This window comes from Podarcis bocagei, assembly GCF_964188305.1.
Source record: "Podarcis bocagei genome assembly, chromosome: 18".
In the NCBI taxonomy this organism is placed as follows: domain Eukaryota; kingdom Metazoa; phylum Chordata; class Lepidosauria; order Squamata; family Lacertidae; genus Podarcis; species Podarcis bocagei.
The window spans coordinates 439950-460916 of record NC_138144.1 but is presented as its reverse complement, the minus strand read 5'-3'; the positions used below and the strand labels follow the sequence as shown (position 1 = coordinate 460916).

Here is a 20967-nt window from a genome sequence, read left to right as displayed (position 1 = left end):
GGAAACCAGTAAGCAGGATTCGAACCCAATAGCCCTCAAGGGCAATTCAGAAGCATCGTTTCCCCAGGCGGTGGAGGGAGAGGCAGAGCTGTCCTGGGCTAGGAGCCCTCGAAAGCCCCCTCCTCTTGCAGAGCCACCCAAGTTGGTGCCCCACTCCCCGCCTCTTGTGGAAAGGAGTTCCGCAGATTAACTCCACGCTGAGCGAAGGAAAGCCGCCTTTTATCTGTTGGAGGGGACAGGGGGAAAACTTTCCCTCTGCCCAGCTCCTTTTCTCTAAACTAAAAATTAAAAACGCTTTCTGGGGCTGCAAGGGGGTGGGACCCCACAAATTCGTCCCGGCCCAGCAGAAAGATTTACAAAAACAGGACGGAGAAAACCATCCGTTCGAAACCTGCGTGCTGAAATTTGCTCGCATGTCGAGAACAGATTTTGCTGTGTGCCAATGAGTTCTGAAGAGCTGGCGTTTCGGTTATGTAATAAACCTCCTTTCCGTGCCTCCTCGCTCCCCCCAGTGGCAATACCTCTGCCCACCCTCCTTGCAGGCTCGGGCTGATCCCTGCCCTCACCCACCCCTCTCCCTTGCAAATTCTTGCAAATTCCAGCCCCCCGGAAATCTCCCCACACTCGAGGGCTGGCCCTCATCCTGCCGACATTTGCAAGCCCCAAAGGGAGAGCCGTTCCTTCGCTGGGAAAGCGGAGCAGAGCGAGACCAAGTCCTCCCCGAGAAACAGACCCACACCAGCTCAATGGGAAGCAGCCCCGAACCGGATGATGGGCGCTTGGTCCCCTCATCTCTGGACCAGAGAAAAGGAAGCACAACTTGAGATTCTGACAAGGACCAGGATCTCTGAGCGCTTTCTATACAATTTGGAGTTCCTCTATCGCACGTGCATTTTCAAGGCGACTCTCATCCAGAGCCGGGGGGAAATCTTGAACGAGACTCGACAACCAGATACGGCTGACATCCTTCAACCGGGGCTCTGCGGTTTTAACCCCCGTGCAACTGGACTACGTGCCTGTCCGACAGTTTTGCTTCCCACCTGATTTCCACCTGTTGTTCTAAATTTACCTATTTTACCCCAAGGGTGCTCTAGTCCAACCAGAGCTAAAGAACCATCCGGTTGTAAGGGACCCCTGAGGATCATCCAGCCCAACCCCCAGCAGTGCAAGGACCTTTTTGCCCTACGTGGGGCTTGAACCCACAGCCCTGAGATTAAGAGCCACGTGCTGAGCGAAGAAAGAAAACCAAGGAAGGAAGGATTTATATGGACAGCAGCCTCGTGCTATAAACACCCGGCGGCAATCTCCTGATCCAGCCCCCCCCTCCAAATGAACCAGAAATATTCCAATTTAAAATCATGCTTGCATCTGCCACAAGTCCGGGGTTTGGGGAGGGGAGAGTCTCCCCGCTTTGGGGGGGTCCTTTAGACCCATGTTTTTCTGCAAAAGGGAGGCTAGCTGGGATAGCAGGCTTGTTGGGTTTTGAATGTCTTCTGTAGATTTTTCAATTTCGTTGTTCTGCATGGGACAATGACAGTAAAGATTATCGTATCGCAGGAGGAGGGAAAGACAGGAGGGCTGTGCCAAAGGAGGGGGCGCTTTCCCGCTGCCTCCCCCCCCCGGAGCCCCCAGGGCAGACTCACCCGGGCTTAGCGGCAGCCCTGACGGAAGCTGCGTCGGCCAGCGGTGTGGGCGAGCTCCCCCTCTGCGCGATGGTCATCCCGAGGGCGCCGCCATCCGGGCCCAGGAGGGATCCGTGCGGGTGCTCCCGGAAGGCGGAGGCTACGGAGGCAAAGGCAGAGTTGGTGCTCAGGAAGCGAGTGGCGAAGGGCGGCCCGGCCGCCCGCAGGAGCCCCCGTCCGTCCGAGTGGGGCCGGAGGACGGAGAGGATCCGGGAGGTCAGCAGCTCGTTCTCCAGGAAGACGCTCTCGTTCCAGCGGTTGGAGAAGGAGCCGCAGAAGAGGAGCTCGGAGGGCGCAGTGGCGCCGCTGCCACCCTTGGACGTGGCATTGCCCATGCCTGCGAAGCGGCACTGTGGCCCGGGGGGCACGACACGCTTTTATGCCGCCCGGCCGGCCTTTCTAGAAGTGTCCAGAGAGGCAAGCGCGGCTGCTCAGCAGCAGGGGGCGTATTGGCGGAATCAGCAGGCAAGTCTGGAGGGGAGGAAATTGGGCCCCCACTGCGTGCTCTGGAAATTGCTAAGTCCCTCGTTTAGCGGCCGGAGCCCGCAATTATTTACACCTCGGCTCCCAAAGGGAGAACATGCTCCCATGTGTCAAAGCAAAGAATTATCTTACAACTGTGAGGGAGAGAGGAAGAAATGGCGAGTGGCTCACGGCCGCCGCACCAAACTGAGACTCTGAGGAGCTGGAAGACGAGCCGAGTCGGCAAACGGACAAGGCGCATTCGCCCTCCGTGGCGTTTGATGCACAAAACGGCCCGGTGTAAAATATATATAATTAGGGGGAGGCCGTGTTTCGTCGGCTGGAGACATTGGCAATTAATGGGGGGGGGGGGGAGGAATCGAATTAAGAATTGCACGCTGCTGTGGCCAAGAAGAGGAGGAAAGAAGACACACAAACATACACACACAAAGCCAGGAGGGGAAGGGTCAGAGCCAGACAGCGTTAGAAACTTACAATATATAAGCTGGCTGCCGAATGGCCCCTTAAACCACGGTGGCAGTTGCCAAAACAGAACGCCCAGGTGTCATTTTTGGGCAAGATGGCTCTAAAGTCTTGTTTTCCAAAGGATGGACTGACTGGGATGGATTCTCAGTTAAACACCTGGTTAGTTCAGAGGACTACCTTGAGTCGGGTCAAGAGCTCTGAGAGCTAAAAGGAAAGTCCCTCGATCCAGGGACAGTCCACTGATATATTGGTCTATTCCAGGCTTCCTCAAACTCGGCCCTCCAGATGTTTTTTGAGACTACAATTCCCATCATCCCTGACCACTGGTCCTGCTAGCTAGGTATCATGGGAGTTGTAGGCCAAAAACATCTGGAGGGCCGAGGCTGAGGAAGCCTGGTCTATTCTGATATCCTTCCCAATGGCGAGCGGCAAACAATCCATTGTAACAAATTTCATTCCCGTTGTGCAGATGAAACACCACGGATAGAATTCAACAGGATGGGGTCTGAGCGGGTGGAAAGAGGAGTGACCCAAGGATTCCCAGACGGAGACGTCAGCGGGTCGCAAGAGGTTGAAAGCCGGGGGCAAAATGTGCTGGGCGAATTTCGCACAGGGGAGGCAGAGCTGGCTCCGAAATTTTGGGGAGCTGCTGCCGAGCCCAGGCAGGCAATTCCAAGCTCAACAGACCAAGGACCTAACTTGGAATTGCAAGGACTTTGGAGGGTGGCTTTGCTTCATTCGTACAGCAAGCACCGCAGCTGAGCAGAGAAGCGATGCCCTTGCCTGCAGACGGCCAGGGAAAGGCCGGGAATCTCCCCCCGTTGAAGCCCTGAGAACAGCTGCTGCCGGACAGTGCTGGCGGCACTGAGGATATTGGGCTTCTGGGAATAATATTAAGAAGACAGCAAGGCTGGCCGGCCTCTCCCCATGGGGGTCTCTTTACTCCTGACAAGCCTGTTTTGCTGGAACGGAGCTCTAGGGCAGTGTTTCCCAACCTTTTTTGGGCAAAGGCACACTTGTTTGATGAAAAAAATCTCGAGGCACACCACCATTACAGCCCCGTGACGTCAGCGCGCAGCGTCACGCCGGGAGGGACGCACGAAAGTGTAAGTTTCAATTTTTCCCCCTCCCCCTTGCCGGGGAACCTCCAAGCTTTGGGGGTGGGGGGGAGGAGGCAGCAAAGCGAGGCAGGAAGGAGAGCGCGGCTTGGCTGGGTGAGCTTTGGCAGGGAATGAGAGCCGCGAGGCGGGCGCTGCGGACAGAGGCGCTGCCCGCCGAGCTCGCAGGCAGCCAGGCAGGCAGACGGCGAGAGCCCTGTGCTGGGCGGCCTCTCCTCGCCGCCGCCACCGCGCCTCTCGCCGCCCGACTCGCCCGCCTCCCTCCAGGCAACATCTCGCGGCACACCAGGCAACATCTGGTTGGGAAACACTGCTCTAGGGAAACTGCAAGGGGCAGGAGGAGGAGGAAAACCTTTCCCAAGATCCAACCTCGCTTCAGTCGCCCAGCGCGGAAAAACAGGCCGTTCTCATCCGCACTGCAGCCTGGAGGTGCTATGGGGAAAGCGGCAGGCAGAATGCGGTGCGGATCAGGCCAGGGAAGAAGCTCTGCCAATCTTTTCTCCCAAACCAGACGCTGGGAAGATCAACGCAGGTTTTATCCGCACGTGGGGAGCTTACGTTTTTGGGCGAAAAAACCGGAAGGAGGAAAGCAGCTTTAAGTAGCCAAAGGGATGGGCTTGCTCACGTAGTGCAAGATCGGAACTGCGGAACACACTGCTGCAGGAGGCCACGGCGGACACTGACCTTAGACGGCTTGCAAAGAGACAAATCCATGGAGGAGGAGAGGGCTGCCAAAGGCTGCCGGCCACAGCGGCTCAGCTTCTGAATCCTGGTTTCTGCGAAGCACAGGAGGACAGAGGGTTCTCGCACTCAAATCTGGCTTGCGGGTTTCCCATTGAGCCGTCCGGTTGGCCACTGTGAGGAGGCTGGGCTGGTTCGATGCTGCGGCAGCCAGACTCGGCTTGAGTTGTTATAGAGCCTCCAGCTCCGGAGACAGTCTACCTCAGTTCCTGGGTTCTCGGGGGTATTTCTCCGCCGTGAGACGAGGAAGCTGGCCTGGAGGGGCTCTTCCCACGTCCGTCACGGAAGCGATTCTCGCCGCGCAAGGCCCACGGCCACACAAAGGGGGCTGGCGAATGGGGGCGCTTCCATCCCCCATTCCAAGCTGAAAGCCATGGAAACTCCACTCGTCCAATGGATGCCCCCCTTCATCTCATTTTCTGCCCTCCGCTGGCTTGGGGGGGGCACGAGGCGCGTGGGAGAACCACTGGCCCCCAAAACGGTTTCTTGTCCGGCCGGCTCTCCCCCCCCCCCACCCCCCACAAGCCAGGCTACCTGAAAAGCAAGCAAGCCGTTTTCTGAGTTCAATTAGCACAGCCTGCAGGCCGCCGAGGAGAGCCATTGATTCCCCGGCCGCTTCTCCCGACAGACCAGACTGCGCACCGCAGAGATGTTTCAACCGCTAGGCAGAGAGGGGAAAAGGCCCGCTCTCCCCCCCCAAAAAAAAACCCGCCTCCAATCCCTTACCCAGCTCCTTCTTCTTCTATTTTAGCCCCACTCAGTGCCGGGAGCCAAGAAAACCGGCACAATTTAACACGCATGCACAAACAGCCAACCTGGTAATATATAGATAGATATCTATTTTCCCCCGTTTCACAGCTACCAAGCAAGCGATCGATGGGGGGAAAACAGCTTATCGATTTCCTCAGGGCTCTGTGATATTTTTCGCTCCCTTTTTTTTGCCGAGGTTTCACAATGAGGTGAGATGAAGGGAAGGGAAGGGAAGGGAAGGGAAGGGAAGGGGGAGAAGCTTGAAAAGGCACACGGGGCGATTTTAGGCCACTCAGGAGCGTTCTAGAGCTTTCCTGAGCGAGGAAAAGGGGGAGCCACTTTCTGGGCTGCCGAGCGCCCCCCACTTTTGTAGCGTTCGATCCTGCCAATGGCCCATCTAGTAGCGTTCCTGACCTCACAGCAGCCGACCAGTTGCCCAATATGGGAAACCCGCACGAAGGACGTGCGCACAAGAGCCTTCTCTCTACTGGTTCCAGTGGTTTCCAGAAATTGGGATTCAGAAGTATTCCTGGATAGATGCAGAAGGGCGCAGCCATCATAGCCCTATTCTCCTCCACCAAGTTGTCCAGTCCCTTTTTAAAACGTTGGTGGCCGTCACTGTGGCAGGGAGTTCCATAGTCTAACCATGTGCTTCAGGCAATATTTCCTCCTGCCGGTTCCGGGTCTTCCGACATTCGGGTGCCCACGGGCTCCTGTGCCCACTTGCTACGCGCCAGGCGTGATTTTACTTCAACCAGGTGGCCTCTTCCTTGCCTCTCCTCTGAACTGAAAAGGCGCAAACGCTGCCGCCTTCCCTCCCAGGGGGAAAAGCCACAGCCCCGCCTGCAAGGAAAGTCAGAGCCGAAGAAAAAGATTATGTTGCGGGACAAACCTGGGCTGTAACTCCGGAGCGAACTGGGTGGGGAGCTTGGAGGGCGGAGGAACGAATCTCTTTGCTGCAAGATAGAAAAGGGGAGGGGAGGCCGGAGAGACACAACACAATGAGAACAGAAAGATGGGCTTGAAGGGCTTCACTGTGGCAAGATATCGTGAATCGTGACGTTTGCGCGCTATGCAAAAATCACAATACAGTCGTACCTCGGATCCCGAACGCCTTGCGAGTCGAACGTTTTGGCTCCCAAACACCGCAAACCTTGAAGGGAGTGTTCTGGTTTGCGAACCTTCTTTGGAAGACGAACGTCCGACGCGGCTTTTGATTGGCTGCAGGGGCTTCCTGCAGCCAATCAGAACCCGCGCCTTGGTTTCTGAATGCTTTGGAAGTCAAACGGACTTCCGGAATGGGTTCTGTTCGACTTCCGAGGTACCACTGTTTGGGGGAAAGCATTAAGCCGGGCAAGGTTTCTCTCGATTCCTGCAGCTCCTGTTAAGTCGGCCGGTTCAGCTCTCTCAGCGAATTGCAATAATAATAATAATAATAATAATAATAATAATAATAATAATAATAATAATAATAATAATAATTTATTTATACCACACCCATCTGGCTGGGTTTCCCCAGCCAGTGTGCGCAGCTCCCAACAGAATATTAATAATAATGATGGTAAAAAAGCGATAAAACATCACACGTTAAAAACTTCCCTACGCAAGAGCAGGCAAGGCAAAATTCAGGGTGCAGGGAAAACCGCGAAGCCAGCTAACGCCTTTGCACAGCCCCGTCCTTATTTCAGATGTCATGATCTATGATCGCTATATCGCAATGTTTAGCTGGCGAAGAAGGGAGGCGGCTTACCTTGGGCTTGGCCCCACTGCATTCAGGCAAGAGGTTCTTGCAGTTTTTGTGGACGTTTACTGCGCAGTCTGAGGAGGGGAAGAAGAAAAAGAAGCGTGGGACTTCCTTCTTGCCAGGCCGATCCCACAAGTCACAAGCCGACGCCAAGTGCCCCAGAGATGACTCTGAGCACATGCAGCGCTCAGCCCGACCTGCAGAAAGCCCTGTGGAACTCCCTGTCGCAGGAGGGAACAGCAACTGCCAAAATGTCCCAGGAGAAAGGGACTTTTCCTTTAAGTTCTCAAAACTCTTAACACAGCTCAAGGTCCTCTGAACTAGCCAGATCTTTAAATGAGAATCAATCACGGCAAGTCCATCCTTTGAAAAATAAAGACTTTGAAATAAATAAACGGCAACTAGACATTCCATTGCGGGAACTGCAACCTTGGTTTATGGAGCCATTTGGTGCCTGGCTTATATATCTGAGTTTCTGATTGCTGGGGTAGCTCACTGGAGCACGCGACTCTTCATCTTGGGAGTGTGGCTTCAAGCACATGGTGAGCAAAATATTATGGGTTGGGCTAGATGACCCTCAGGATCCCTTCCCACCCCAGAAAGCTATGATTCTGTGATCCCATGCTAACAATATTTATTGTTCGTAAAAAGGGAGAGGGGTGGTGCTGTGGTCTAAACCACTGAGCCTCTTGGGCTTGCCGATCGGAAGGTCGGCGGTTTGAATCACCACGACGGGGTGAGCTCCCATTGCTCTGTCCCAGCTGCTGCCAACCTAGCAGTTCAAAAGCACACCAGCGCAAGTAGATAAATAGGTACCGCTGTGGCAGGAAGGTAAACGGCGTTTCCGTGAGCTCTGGCTTCCGTCACGGTGTCCCATTGCACCAGAAGCGGTTTAGTCCTGCCGGCCACATGACCCGGAAAAGCTGTCTGTGGACAAACCCCGGCTCCCTCGGCCTGAAAGCGAGGTGAGCGCCGCAACCCCAGAGTCGCCTTGGACAGGAATTAACCGCCCACGGGGCCTTGACCTTTTTATTATTATTTTTACCCCGCTGGGTTTCCCTGGTCACCCTGGGCAGCCCCAACAGAATATTAAAAACATGATAAAACATCAAACGTTGAAAACTTTAAAAGCTAGGCCACGGGTCCATCATCCAGGCCTGTGCTCAGTCTGGCTCTCAGGCCGAGATGCCAAATCCTTAGGTCTGCAGGTGGCAGAGGATGACCCTGGGAACCTCCAGAGACAGTTTGGCTGCTCCGACAAGGTTCCTCGGATAAAGAGGCTCTTGCTTAAAACACACCCACCCTTGTAAGCTCTTTCTGAACAGGCAGCCACCAGTTTCGTTGCTGCCTTCATCCTGCCGCTGCCGGAAGCACAGAAGACGTCAGGAATCGGAGGCTGTCGTCTCCAAGACAAGCTGAACCAGCTTAAGCAATTCACGCAAGACAGAGGCCGGTGGGAAGGGGGTGGGGAGCCCACAACAGGGTGTTCCCAGTCTGACCCTTCTGTAGACTGGGTGGGGCAACCGGCCCACATGCGAATGAGGGCAACGAACGTTCGGAGCTGCTTAGAAAGCAGTGGGGGGGGGTCCTGCTTCAAAGGCCCCTAAAAGCAACCCCAAATGCCAGAGGTGTGTAGTCAGGAGGTAACTGGCTTTGCGAACCCACGGGCACCGTGGAATTAAGCTTCCTTGGGAGATAAAAACAGAACTTCCATGTGTGCCTGGGCACTCGGGGAACAAGGAAACGGGAGCCTGCTGTTTATCCCCGAGCCTGTTCGCCTGGAGAAGATCTCCGCTCGCCACAGGGGAGCGGCTGTTTATGAGCCTGGCGGCAGTGCGCATGACCCTAAACGCCATGTAGTCTGACCCCCTGCAATGGAGGAAACCTTTGCCCAACGGGGGGCTCGAACTTGCAACCCAGAGAATTAAAGGGTCTCGTGCACTACCGACCGAGCGGACCAGATGTTTTTCACTTTTCAATTTTCATCCGTTATAACTGCTCTGTTTTATACGCATTGCTAAAAGGGGATGGGGTCTGGAAAGAGCAAGGGGGAGGCAGCTGAGAGCCACTGAGCTAATCTCTAAATGGCCCCCGCTCCACAAAAAGGCCTCTCTTTCTAGCTGTAAAGGCTCCTTCGCCTCCTTTCAAGGCCAACAGTCCCAAGGTGAAACACGTTTCAGCCCCCAAACCCAGCTGTATCGGAACGGTTGGGTTTTTTTTAAGCAGCAAGGAAAGGGTGAAGGAAACCAGGAACGCCCGTGCCTAGGATGACCTCACCTCGAAAGGTATTCCGAGCATCTAGGAAGTGGGAAAGGGCAAAAATAAACAGAAACCGAACAGGCCGGGCTCCAGAGATCCCCTCCTGCCTGCCTTGTTTAAAAACGCAAGCTCCTGCGGGGGCTTTTGGGGGCAAAATCTGGGGAGCAGCCACGGAGTGCAGTTAGTGGCCTGGGGTGGGGAGGGGACGGGCCCCAGCGCAGGTGTCCGGACAGGTGGGGCAAAGAAAGCGAGACCCGGCTGAGGCCTTCAGGTGCAGAAGGGACCCTCTGCAAGGCAGAAGTCACAGCGGAGGAATCCTGGGCCCCCAATATCTGTTTGAAAACCTCCAACAGAGGAGAGTTTGCCTTCTGGGGGAGTCCAGGCCCTGTCGAAACCCCTCTTAACACTCAGAAACAGCTTCCTGCTACAGTGGGACCTCGGTTTTCCAACGTAATCCGTTCCGGAAGACCGTTCAGCTTCCAAAACATTCGAAAACGGAAAGTGGAAGCCTCAACACAACAGGGAAACTCAAAACGGAAGCTGCGCTTGGCTTACGGAAACCGTTCAGAAACCGAATCATTTGCTTCCGGGTTTCACTGTATTTGGTTGCAATCTCCTTTCTTGCCATCAGAACCCAATGGTTCAAATCCTCCCCTCTGGAGCGGTAAAAATAAAAAAAGATATAAATGTGACAGCCCTCCTGATATTTGAATATGGGTGTGCACCTGTCCTCTTCTCCCAGGCTAAGCACGCTCGGCTCCTTCAACGGCTGCTCATAAGGCTTGGTTTCTACTAGGGCAATATCTGCATCATCAGCTAAGCATATACCAATCTATTTCCCCCGGGCTTTAAACTGGTTTTGGGCGATATCTCGATATATGGCCCTGCCTAATTCCCCTTGATCTGGACGCTAGACTTCCGTGGATGCAGCCAGGAACTGCATCGGCCTTGCTTGCTGCTGCATCACAGGGCTGAGCTTGGAGCGCAGGAGCATCTGGAGGGAACAGCATGAGCTGCTGGTCAAAGCACCTCTGGCCGTGCCTTGCTTGCGGAAGAAAACGCCAAGAGCAGGGAAAATGCGCAGCCAGAGATACACAGCAGGAAGGTCTTTGCGCTGGTAACGCCAAGGTTTCGGGTTTGATCTGCACAGAGTCCCTTCCAACTTGACACTTCCATCCTCCCCTCCCACTTTATTATTATTATTATAACCATTATGTTTACTCCGATAAAAAATAATGCACGCAATACATTAGGATTAAGAGTTTTGCTGGGGGTGTCAAGGAGACAATAAGGATGATGAACGGGATTATCATGAATAAACAACATTTTGCCACATGCATGCACAGTGTTCGTGTGGCCCCTGGGGCCAGGGACCTCATCTTTATGCTGCTTAATAAAGCACCATGCATTCTAATGAAAATGAGAAGGTATTAAGAATTTGAATTTTAACAGAGAAGGGCGACCAAGGGTCTGGAAGCCAAGCCTGATGGGGAACAGTTGAAGGAGCTGGGTATGTTTAGCCTGGAACAGAGGAGGCTGAGAGGAGAGGCTTCTCATCAACATCTGCGCAAACTTTGTATAGCTCTCGGACCCCCCAGCACGGCCCTCCCAGTCCTGCCAAGGCCTTCCTGGGATTCTTCCAACCCCTTGGCATATAAACAGTGAGGCAAGGTGTGTTTAGGAAAAGGGATTAACAGACCCCCCCATTTCCCTGCCAGAGGGAGGGCGACCCCGGACAGGAATTTATCTATTTGCTGATGATCTGAGTTAATTTTATTGTGTACTATTATATTCTAACAGGTTACTGAATAATGCTTTATTTGATTCAAGCCGTTCTGTTTTGAAGTTCTGCTTCCTCATGACTTTTAGTAGTGGAACAGATGATTTATTAGAAGGTGGGTGTTCGTCGTATATTTTGTTGCCCTGAACCGCCTTGTGTGTAGTAATACAGTCGTACCTTGGTTGTCGTACCTTGGTACTCATCCGTTTTGGCTCTCGAACACCGCAAGCCCACAAAATAAGAGGATTCCAGTCCTCCTGGCAATTATTATTATTATAAACATCCCCCTTTAAGGTCCACTGGCAGGTTAAAAGCCATTTTAAAACGCAGTTTTAAAAAGTGTTCTTATAGGGTGGCTCCTAATGTGTCAAAAGTCCAAGTTAAAAGAGGTGTGTCTTAAACACACAAAGGAAACTATATAATTAAGGCGTTGGGTGAACCTGCAGGGAACGGTAATGTCATGACAACTGAAACTAGTTTCGGGGCTAACTATAAAACTGATAAATTGATGCTTTCCTTTAACCTATTGCATAGTACTGTCATGACGATAATGTACCACGTTGTCTCCCAAATTAAAGCTGTAGAAATAATCTAAATCTGTTGCCTAGAAAGCTCAGTTGGTTTTTGTAACTATACAACTTTTAGAAGACATTTCTAATGTCTGATTTTTCATTATGCTTTTATATTTGTTGGAAGCCACCCGGAGTGGCTGGGGCGAACCAGCCAGACAGGTGAGGTGCAAATAAAATAATAATAATAACAATAATAATAATAATTATTATCATCATCATCATCATCATTATGGCAGGTGGTTTGGGGTTGTATTTTCAGAAGCCTCTGGGCAACATGGCCCTCAGCCACAAACTCAGATGCGCCAGCGAGGACTTTAGACTTCGGAGCGGAACTGCAAACCGTCCGCTGCGTTTGTCCTTCGCAAGGTCGGCGTTCGCTCCCTTCTTCCCCTCACCCAAAACGCTCTTGGCCAAAATATCTGTTGAAAGGTAACCAGAAGCGGCCAGAGGGAATCGATCAGAGGCAAGATGCCAAACCACACCTAGGGAGAGGCAGGGCTTTGCTTGCCCCAGTCAAAAGAGGCGGCCGTCTCAGGCAACCCAGCCAGCGGTCAAAGACAGTGGGAGGGTCCTTCACGCAGCACGTTGTTAAACGGTGGAACTCCCTCCCACTGATTGCAGCAAACTACAGAAGGGGCCTTGATCTTGCATTCGAACCCTGATCGGTCGGTCACTGTGAGAACAAGACGCTGGACTAGATGGGCCCTCTTGGGACGGATCTGGCAGGCTCCTCAGACGTTCTCCTGTCCCCACAGTGACCAAACAGATGGCCCAAAGGGGAGAGGCCCCCAAACAGGATCTGAGTGGCATGGGAGCGGCTCTCCCCACCTGTGACTCCTAGGCAACTGGCCTTATTCAGACATGTTTACTGCAACTCCCTGCACACACCTTGCAGGATCTCCTCCATACCGGGTGCTCTGAGGGTCCCCCATGTGGGAGGGGTTGCCAGGGATGCCCTTTCTCTGTCCCAGGGGGAAGAGGGGGCTGGACGCCACTAGGACCCAGTGCCCTCTTGCCATGCTCTGTGGGCGCAAGTCCTGAGGAGCGCGATGGGAAGGGGCAGGCCTCTCCAAGCACCACAGGAGCCCCTTCCTCATTTCCCAGGAGGGTGGGGCTTGCAGCCTGGATTTGAACCAGGGACCGACGTCCTTCCACCTGGCCAGAGACCTTCCTCCGGCATCCCCATCCTGGCATACATGCTCTGGGGTCCGGAGGCCCCATGGCGATGGAGTGGGCAGTTTCTTCTTGCTACAGTGGCTCCCCCATCCCCGTTTTAGACGCAAGAGGACTAGGAACTTGACTTTCCACACTTGGGAGGGCCACAACTCCCCCTCCTCATTTCAGATGTAAGAGGACTAGGAAGTTGAGTTTCCTCATCTGGGAGAGCCACAGGCTTTCCAATCCTCATTTTAGACGCAGGAAGACTAGCAACTTGATTTTCTGCAAGAGGACTAGCAACTTGCCTTTCTGCATCTGGGAGGGCCATAGGCTCCCCATACCCGTTTTAGATGCCAGAGGACTAGGAACTTGACTTTCCACACTTGGGAGGGCCACAGGCTCCCCCTCCTCATTTTAATTTTAGATGCAGGAGGACTAGGAGCCTGTTTCCTCAAGAGGACTAGCAACTTGACTTCCCACTTCTGCAAGAGCCACAGGCTCCCCCTCCTCATTTTAGACGCATGAGGACTAGCAACTTGACTTCCCCCATCTGAGAAGGCCATAGGCTCCCCCTCCTCATTTTAGACGCATGAGGACTAGCAACTTGACTTTCCCCACCTGGGAGGGCCACAGGCTCCCCCTCCTCATTTTAGATACAAGAGGACTAGCAACTTGACTTCCCCCATCTGAGAAGGCCACAGGCTCCCCCTCCTCATTTTAGATACAAGAGGACTAGCAACTTGACTTCCCCCATCTGAGAAGGCCACAGGCTCCCCCTCCTCATTTTAGATACAAGAGGACTAGCAACTTGACTTCCCCCATCTGAGAAGGCCACAGGCTCCCCCTCCTCATTTTAGATACAAGAGGACTAGCAACTTGACTTCCCCCATCTGAGAAGGCCATAGGCTCCCCCTCCTCATTTTAGATACAAGAGGACTAGCAACTTGACTTCCCCCATCTGAGAAGGCCATAGGCTCCCCCTCCTCATTTTAGATACAAGAGGACTAGCAACTTGACTTCCCCCATCTGAGAAGGCCACAGGCTCCCCCTCCTCATTTTAGATACAAGAGGACTAGCAACTTGACTTCCCCCATCTGAGAAGGCCACAGGCTCCCCCTCCTCATTTTAGATACAAGAGGACTAGCAACTTGACTTCCCCCATCTGAGAAGGCCATAGGCTCCCCCTCCTCATTTTAGATACAAGAGGACTAGCAACTTGACTTCCCCCATCTGAGAAGGCCATAGGCTCCCCCTCCTCATTTTAGATACAAGAGGACTAGCAACTTGACTTCCCCCATCTGAGAAGGCCATAGGCTCCCCCTCCTCATTTTAGATACAAGAGGACTAGCAACTTGACTTCCCCCATCTGAGAAGGCCATAGGCTCCCCCTCCTCATTTTAGATACAAGAGGACTAGCAACTTGACTTCCCCCATCTGAGAAGGCCACAGGCTCCCCCTCCTCATTTTAGATACAAGAGGACTAGCAACTTGACTTCCCCCATCTGAGAAGGCCACAGGCTCCCCCTCCTCATTTTAGATACAAGAGGACTAGCAACTTGACTTCCCCCATCTGAGAAGGCCACAGGCTCCCCCTCCTCATTTTAGATACAAGAGGACTAGCAACTTGACTTCCCCCATCTGAGAAGGCCATAGGCTCCCCCTCCTCATTTTAGACGCATGAGGACTAGCAACTTGACTTTCCCCACCTGGGAGGGCCATAGGCTCCCCCTCCTCATTTTAGATACAAGAGGACTAGCAACTTGACTTTCCCCACCTGGGAGGGCCATAGGCTCCCCCTCCTCATTTTAGACGCATGAGGACTAGCAACTTGACTTTCCCCACCTGGGAGGGCCATAGGCTCCCCCTCCTCATTTTAGATACAAGAGGACTAGCAACTTGACTTTCCCCACCTGGGAGGGCCATAGGCTCCCCCTCCTCATTTTAGACGCATGAGGACTAGCAACTTGACTTCCCCCACCTGGGAGGGCCACAGGCTTTCCAATCCTCACTTTACATGCATGAGGACTAGTAACTTGACGTCCCAGACACCCAGCTCCATGCAGCTCTACACACACAAAATAACACACACACACACCCCGTTTTGGGGGCGCGCATCGCTTGGCATAACAGGTTGGCAACCACTGACCTCTGACGTCATCAGAAGGGGCCGGACGTCATCGGGAGGGGCCCGGCCGTTCAGGCCCGCGTCGCCTACCCGGCTCTCTCTCAGCGGCGGAGGCGGCGGCGGGTTCTCCTGCCGCCCCGAGGAAGCCCGACCGGCGCAGCCTCTCCTTCTTCCTCCTCCTCCTCCTCCTCCTCCTCGCTAAGCCACTTCCCCCTCGGCCCTCCATCTCGCGAGACTTCCCGCCCATTCCCGCAGGCTCTCGCGAGCTTCGCCTCCCCTCAGGCCACGGAGAGCAGGTATAGGTCGGCCACGCCCCCACCCACCCGAGATCTCGCGAGATCTCAGGGCGAGAGAGCCGACTGTCCTTTCGAAAGCTCCCGCGGCTCGGTAGAGAGAGGAGCAGAGGCGAAGTCTCGCGATACCTTGAGCGACGGATGGTCGCTATGGCAACCGCGTCGGCCTTTCGAGGTCTTATGTTTTTGGCGGGCAAAACGTGTGGAAAATAATACCGGCAAATCACATAATAATAATAATAATATCGTGATAAAACAACACACGCTCCTTTTCCTCACTACTTTATAGGGTTTTTACATTCCCTCCCTTCATTTTATTTTACTTTTTAAAAATTAATTTGCATTTTTTTTCGTCAGTGCAAAATAAACGGGGGGGGGAGAATACGTTTCATTTATTTATTTGTGCTTCAATTTCAATTTATTTCAATTTATTTGTATTTTAATTCGATTTTCTGGTTTCAGCCGACTATGTATTTATTTATTGAATTTATATATATATATATCCTTCAATTTTTATTTATTATTTCCGCACCCCGCCCCTTTGTAAAGCTGCTTTAGAGAATTAAGCGGTACATAAAACAGCTTGAATTAAGTGTAAATCCACGTGGGAATTCGTGGGCTGTGATAATTAAATTCACTACAGTATTTAATATTAAAGCTAAAGGCAGTTTGACAGGCTGCCTTTGAGCCACTAAAGAAAGCTGAGGTGATTTTAAAGCAGGGTTGCGAATTTCCCTCAGTGTCGTCGTTTTATCTCCTCACAAAACGCTTTAAGGGATTTTTTAAAAAATTATCATTTTTAACAATCAGGCCGTCTCTAAATTTTATTTTATACATATATATATAACACCACAAACAGAGCTTGGTTTTAATGAAGGAGGAGGAGAATGCAGACGTGTTTTATATCCACTTAATATACGCGAAATAATTATTAACCACACAAAATTCAAATTTTATTACATTGATTAAGTTTAGAGGCAGTTTGACAGGCTGCCTTTGAGGAAAAAAGAAAAGCTGAGGTATTTTTAAAGGAGGATTGTGAATTTCCCTCAGTGTCGTCGTTTTCTCTTCTCACAAAATGCTCTAAGGGATTTTTTATTATCATTTTTAACAATCAGGCCGTGTCTAAATTTTATTTTATACATATATATATATATATAACACCACAAACAGAGCTTGGTTTTAACGAAGGAGGAGAATGCAGACGTGTTTTAGATCCATTTAATATAGGCGAAATTATTTTTAGCCACACAAAATTCAAATTTTATTACATTGATTAAGTTTAACGGCGGTTTGACAGGCTGCCTTGAAACCCTTAAGCTGGGGTGATTTCAATGTTTTAGTGTTTTAACATTAAAATCACCTCAGCTTTAAAGTCAAACCACCTTTAAACTTAATGTAATAAAATTTGAATTGAATGTTCGCCTTCGGCTGGCGTCTTTCTCCAGCAAAGTCCTGAGGAAATAAATTAGCAGATCCATCTAAATTCTACTCAGAAATTAATAGTCATGATCTTTCATTGCTCTGAGTATAAAACCTATTTCCCCTCGGATTTAAATTAAATTCTTCGATGTTTGGTGTTTTCTGCTTGAACTGTTCGGTTCACAAAGTCTGATCAAACGTTAAAAACTGCTCAATTTAAAAAATAAATAAATGTCTGGCTTGGCTAACAAATATTTTATTTTCCTATTAATTTTTTATTCGGTATTAATAATTGTATTATAAATTGGTATTGTTATAATGAGGGTATTATTGGATGGTAATTGAAAACTACTAAGGTTTTTTAATTTTATTATTATTAATTTTATTTTTTAATATTTTAAAATTAGATATTACAATTCGACACATTTAACGTATAAAAGAGAAAAATAAAACACAACTCCCCCACCCTGGGACTTCCCTCAGCTTCCCCTTCTGGTTCTTTAACTATTTGCTACTTCTGTTTAATTTTTGTCTTATTTTCCATCTTTAAACTTTATGCTCTCATCTTCTTACCATTTTTATACCCAATTTTCTTCAAATCTTGCATTTAATTAATTTCCATATGGTTATTTCTTAAGCTTTACTCTTGTTTTCTTAGGTGTACGTTTTTACAAAAATAATAATAATAATAATTATTATTTATATCCCGCCCTCCCCAGCCGAAGCCGGGCTCAGGGCAGCTAACAACAATAAAATAGTACAACATTCTAAAATCATTCCATTATAAAATTAATTCAAAAATAATAATATTCTTTTAAATTTTATTAAAACCACTGTTAATTCGCATTCAGAATATCCGGCCTGCGTTTACAGCCATTGGTTTCACTGAGCTGTTTCAAATTGTTTCCAATGCTGCAGCCTTTGGGCAAACAAACAAATACAGTGATATTATTTATGGGTCGCAATGTTGGGGGGTTGGACTAGATGACCCACAGGGGTCCCTTTCTCCCAACCCTGTTCCAATTCCACGCTAGAATTCTGCGCTCAATCATTCCATTTATTTGCTCTTCTTTGTCTCCCTAGCTGCCCTTCCCACGCCTAGAAGTTGCCCGGATGAAGGACAGATACCAACAGAAAGGCTTGAAGATGTGGATTCATGGTGGATGGTAAGTAGGGTGAATAAAAATCAACGATTTTTTAAAGTAATAATTTTAAAATCAGTTTTTTTCTGGGTTAAATCGGGGGTTTTTTCCCATTTAAATCGGATTTTTAAAATAAAATGCTTTTGGAGGAAAAATCTTTCTATTTAAGTTACATTATAGACCAAAGGCTATTCATCAGGAAATGAGGATTTGTTTTAAGTTTTTCATGTGTGCTAAAACTCAGTCTAAGCTTCTTTTTTTTAAAAAAAAAAAATCCGTTTAACCACATCAGTTAACAAACATGGATACATATGCTATAATATTATTGTTTTAGTTAAATAAACTGTTTGAATTGTTACCAAGGAAATAAAGTACAGCAGAAAAGTTGTCCAAATATGAACAGTTAACTTATTAAACCTCACCACAGTTTCATAATTATCTTTCAATGTATTTCTAATAGTATAACCAAATCTGTAATTTTTGATATAAGTGTAAAAACTACTCTGAAAATTTATTATTCCAAAAATGAAACCTGAAAATGAAACCTGCATCTGCTATTAAGATTAAACCAGCAAGGCGGAGTCTTTCTGTAAAAAAAGTGATTTAAATCAACTTTTACTGACTAGTGATTTAAATCAACTCTTACTAATGCTTTAAATCGTGAATCAAATCAAATCCACCCAGATGGTAAGGCAATATTTCAACGGCTGCTGGCTCCGTTAGCCCTGAAATTTTGGGCAGAATTCTGCACGTGTTTTGTGCTGAAAACCTTGCATTTCGCGAGCCTCCCCTCCAAATGGAGAAATTGGCGCTGCAAATCGGGGTCACAAGTTAATTAATGCCGGTCCTATGATGGACTCCAAACAGGTGCCAAATTTTTGTGCCGGTTTTGTACTGACAACCCTATGTTTTGTGCCGCCTCCCCACCAAAAACCGAGCGATCGACACTCAAATTTGGTCCACAAGCAAATGGCCCCCAAACCCAACCTGGCTCCAAACTGGTGCCAGGGTTGTGTGTGCTGGGTTTGGCGCTGTTTTGTGCCGCTTTCCGTGCCACCCCGCAAAATCGATACCCAAACCGAACCTGTTTCCGATTGGCTGCAAAACTCGCAGCTTTGTCCGAAAGCAATTCTGCCCGTGGCTGGGAAACGCATGCGAAGAGGGAGAGGAGTTTGCAGGGAGCAGGTGCCAAGCCAGGGTGCAACGGTGCCCGGGACCCACCCGCCCCGCCAAGCAGGTGTGCGTGGGCCAGGAGAGCCCCTGGTGACCTCGGGGGGCCGCTACTCACTCAAGCACTGCAGCCCCGCTTTGTTCAGCAGGCTCTTGCCGCAGAGGGAGCAGCAGGCGGCGGCCGAGAAGGCGCCCGGCGTCAGCTCATGCCCATGCAGTGCCCGCGGCCGCTCCTTCACCTCCACCGCCTCCTTCTCGCGGCCTTTGCTCTTACCCTGAAAAGAAGAGCAGAAAATTCAGACCGTGGGAACCACTGGGGCCAAACGCAGGCAAGCTCAGGTCCAGGGGCCGAAGGTGGCCCTCCGCACCTCTCAGCCTGCCCCCCACCTGCCTGCCTCCTTGCTTACAACCGGTCAAGGGGGTGACCCTCCTCCTCCAGCTCATTGCTGCCCCTTGCAGAACTCAAGAAGGGGGGAGCAAAGCTAGAACTAGTTGGCTCCACCTTTCATTGCCTCTGACTCTGCCTCCTTCCCGGGCTCCAGTGGGCACCAGCCGCCACTGCCCTTTGGGAAAACCTTAGCCCCACCTCTTGTTGTTTCTAGCTCCGCCTCCCTTTGGAGCTCCCTGCTTTCCCAGTGGACACCTGCCACCACTGCCTTTCAGGGAAGCCTTAGCTCCACCTCTCCTTGCCTCTGGCTCCGCCTCCTTCATGAGCTCCAATGGATACCAGCCACCACTGCCCTTTGGGGAAGCCTTAGCTCCGCCTCTCCCTGCCTCTAGCTCCACCTCCTTTCTGGGACCAGCAGCCACTGCCATTTGGGGAAGCCTTAGCTCCGCCTCTCCCTGCCTCTGGCTCCGCCTCCTTTCTGGGCACCAGCCGCCACTGCCATTTGGGGAAGCCTTAGCTCCGCCTCTCCCTGCCTCTGGCTCCGCCTTCTTTCTAGGCACCAGCCGCCACTGCCTTTTTGGGAAGCCTTAGCTCCGCCTCTCCCTGCCTCTAGCTCCGCCTCCTTTCTGGGACCAGCAGCCACTGCCATTTGGGGAAGCCTTAGCTCCGCCTCTCCCTGCCTCTGGCTCCGCCTCCTTTCTGGGCACCAGCCGCCACTGCCATTTGGGGAAGCCTTAGCTCCGCCTCTCCCTGCCTCTGGCTCCGCCTTCTTTCTAGGCACCAGCCGCCACTGCCTTTTTGGGAAGCCTTAGCTCCGCCTCTCCCTGCCTCTAGCTCCGCCTCCTTTCTGGGCACCAGCCACTGCTGGCCTTGGGAGAAGTTTCAGCCCTGCCTCTCGTTGCTTCTGGTTCCGCCTCCTTTCCAGGCTCCCTGCTTCCCACCCTGCAAATCTCCCGTGGGCACCCACCTCCACTGGTTGGGGTGGAGCAGGAGAGAGCTCTCCCTCCCAAGGCAACCAGCAAAGACCACCCAAACCTCTGCCCAGCTCTGCCCCTCACCTTCTCCTTCTGCCACGATCCGGTGACCCGGTTGCGGAGGTTGCTCAAGCGGCGCCTCACCTTGGTCCCTCTCTCGGCCTTGTCGCTCTTCCCGCTGTCTTCAGTCCTGGGTCGGGAAAGAAAGAGCGGAGGGTGGTTCAGGGGGCTCATGTGAGCTTTATTAAATTCATTTCTTACATCTTTGGAGCGCGCTGCCCCCACCCTCGCTAGAATGGCTCACTCACTCGTTAGACAGGAACTCGAACCAGGTCAGGTTCTGCGGGGCTTCGCCGTTGCCTTCGGGGGCGCACAGCCCGTGCTTCGCCCTGGAAGGGGAGCCAGGCATGGAAATATGTCAGGAGGAGGGTGGGTGTCTGTGGCTCCTCTGAGCTTAGCGTCAAAATAGTGGCTACGAAACAGAGATGCTTCAGGGAGCAGGCTCAGCCCTGGGGCTCAGAAGCTGGGGCCTTCAGCCACCCCCCCCCCCGTCCCACTCTGAGATGATTCATTCCCACAACCCCCAAGACTCACCCGTGGTACTGAGTCAGCTCCTTCAGCACCTGTTGCACCATCAGCCTGTTGTTGAGAGAAGGGATAACGTCAGAGACGAAGGCGGGGCGGTTTGAGGCGAGAAGTGA

General features: G+C 51.4%; 1 protein-coding gene and 1 long non-coding RNA gene across 3 annotated transcripts in view; one reads left to right on the top strand and one right to left on the bottom strand.

Annotated features, from left to right (window-relative positions):
* Nucleotides 1–20967, top strand: part of LOC308577789 — a 166552-nt gene that overhangs the window by 104737 nt on the left and 40848 nt on the right. The window lies entirely within an intron of this gene.
* Nucleotides 1–20967, bottom strand: part of ARHGEF18 (Rho/Rac guanine nucleotide exchange factor 18) — a 52280-nt gene that overhangs the window by 16147 nt on the left and 15166 nt on the right. For both annotated transcript variants that reach the window (XM_081177590.1, XM_081177589.1), the window contains exons 7-13: nt 20861–20905; nt 20575–20655; nt 20351–20456; nt 19023–19179; nt 6990–7057; nt 6132–6195; nt 1644–1782 (exon numbers count right to left, since the gene is read on the bottom strand). In XM_081177590.1, the coding sequence (XP_081033716.1) occupies nt 1644–1782; nt 6132–6195; nt 6990–7057; nt 19023–19179; nt 20351–20456; nt 20575–20655; nt 20861–20905 (660 nt within the window). The remainder of the gene's footprint in view (nt 1–1643; nt 1783–6131; nt 6196–6989; nt 7058–19022; nt 19180–20350; nt 20457–20574; nt 20656–20860; nt 20906–20967) is intronic.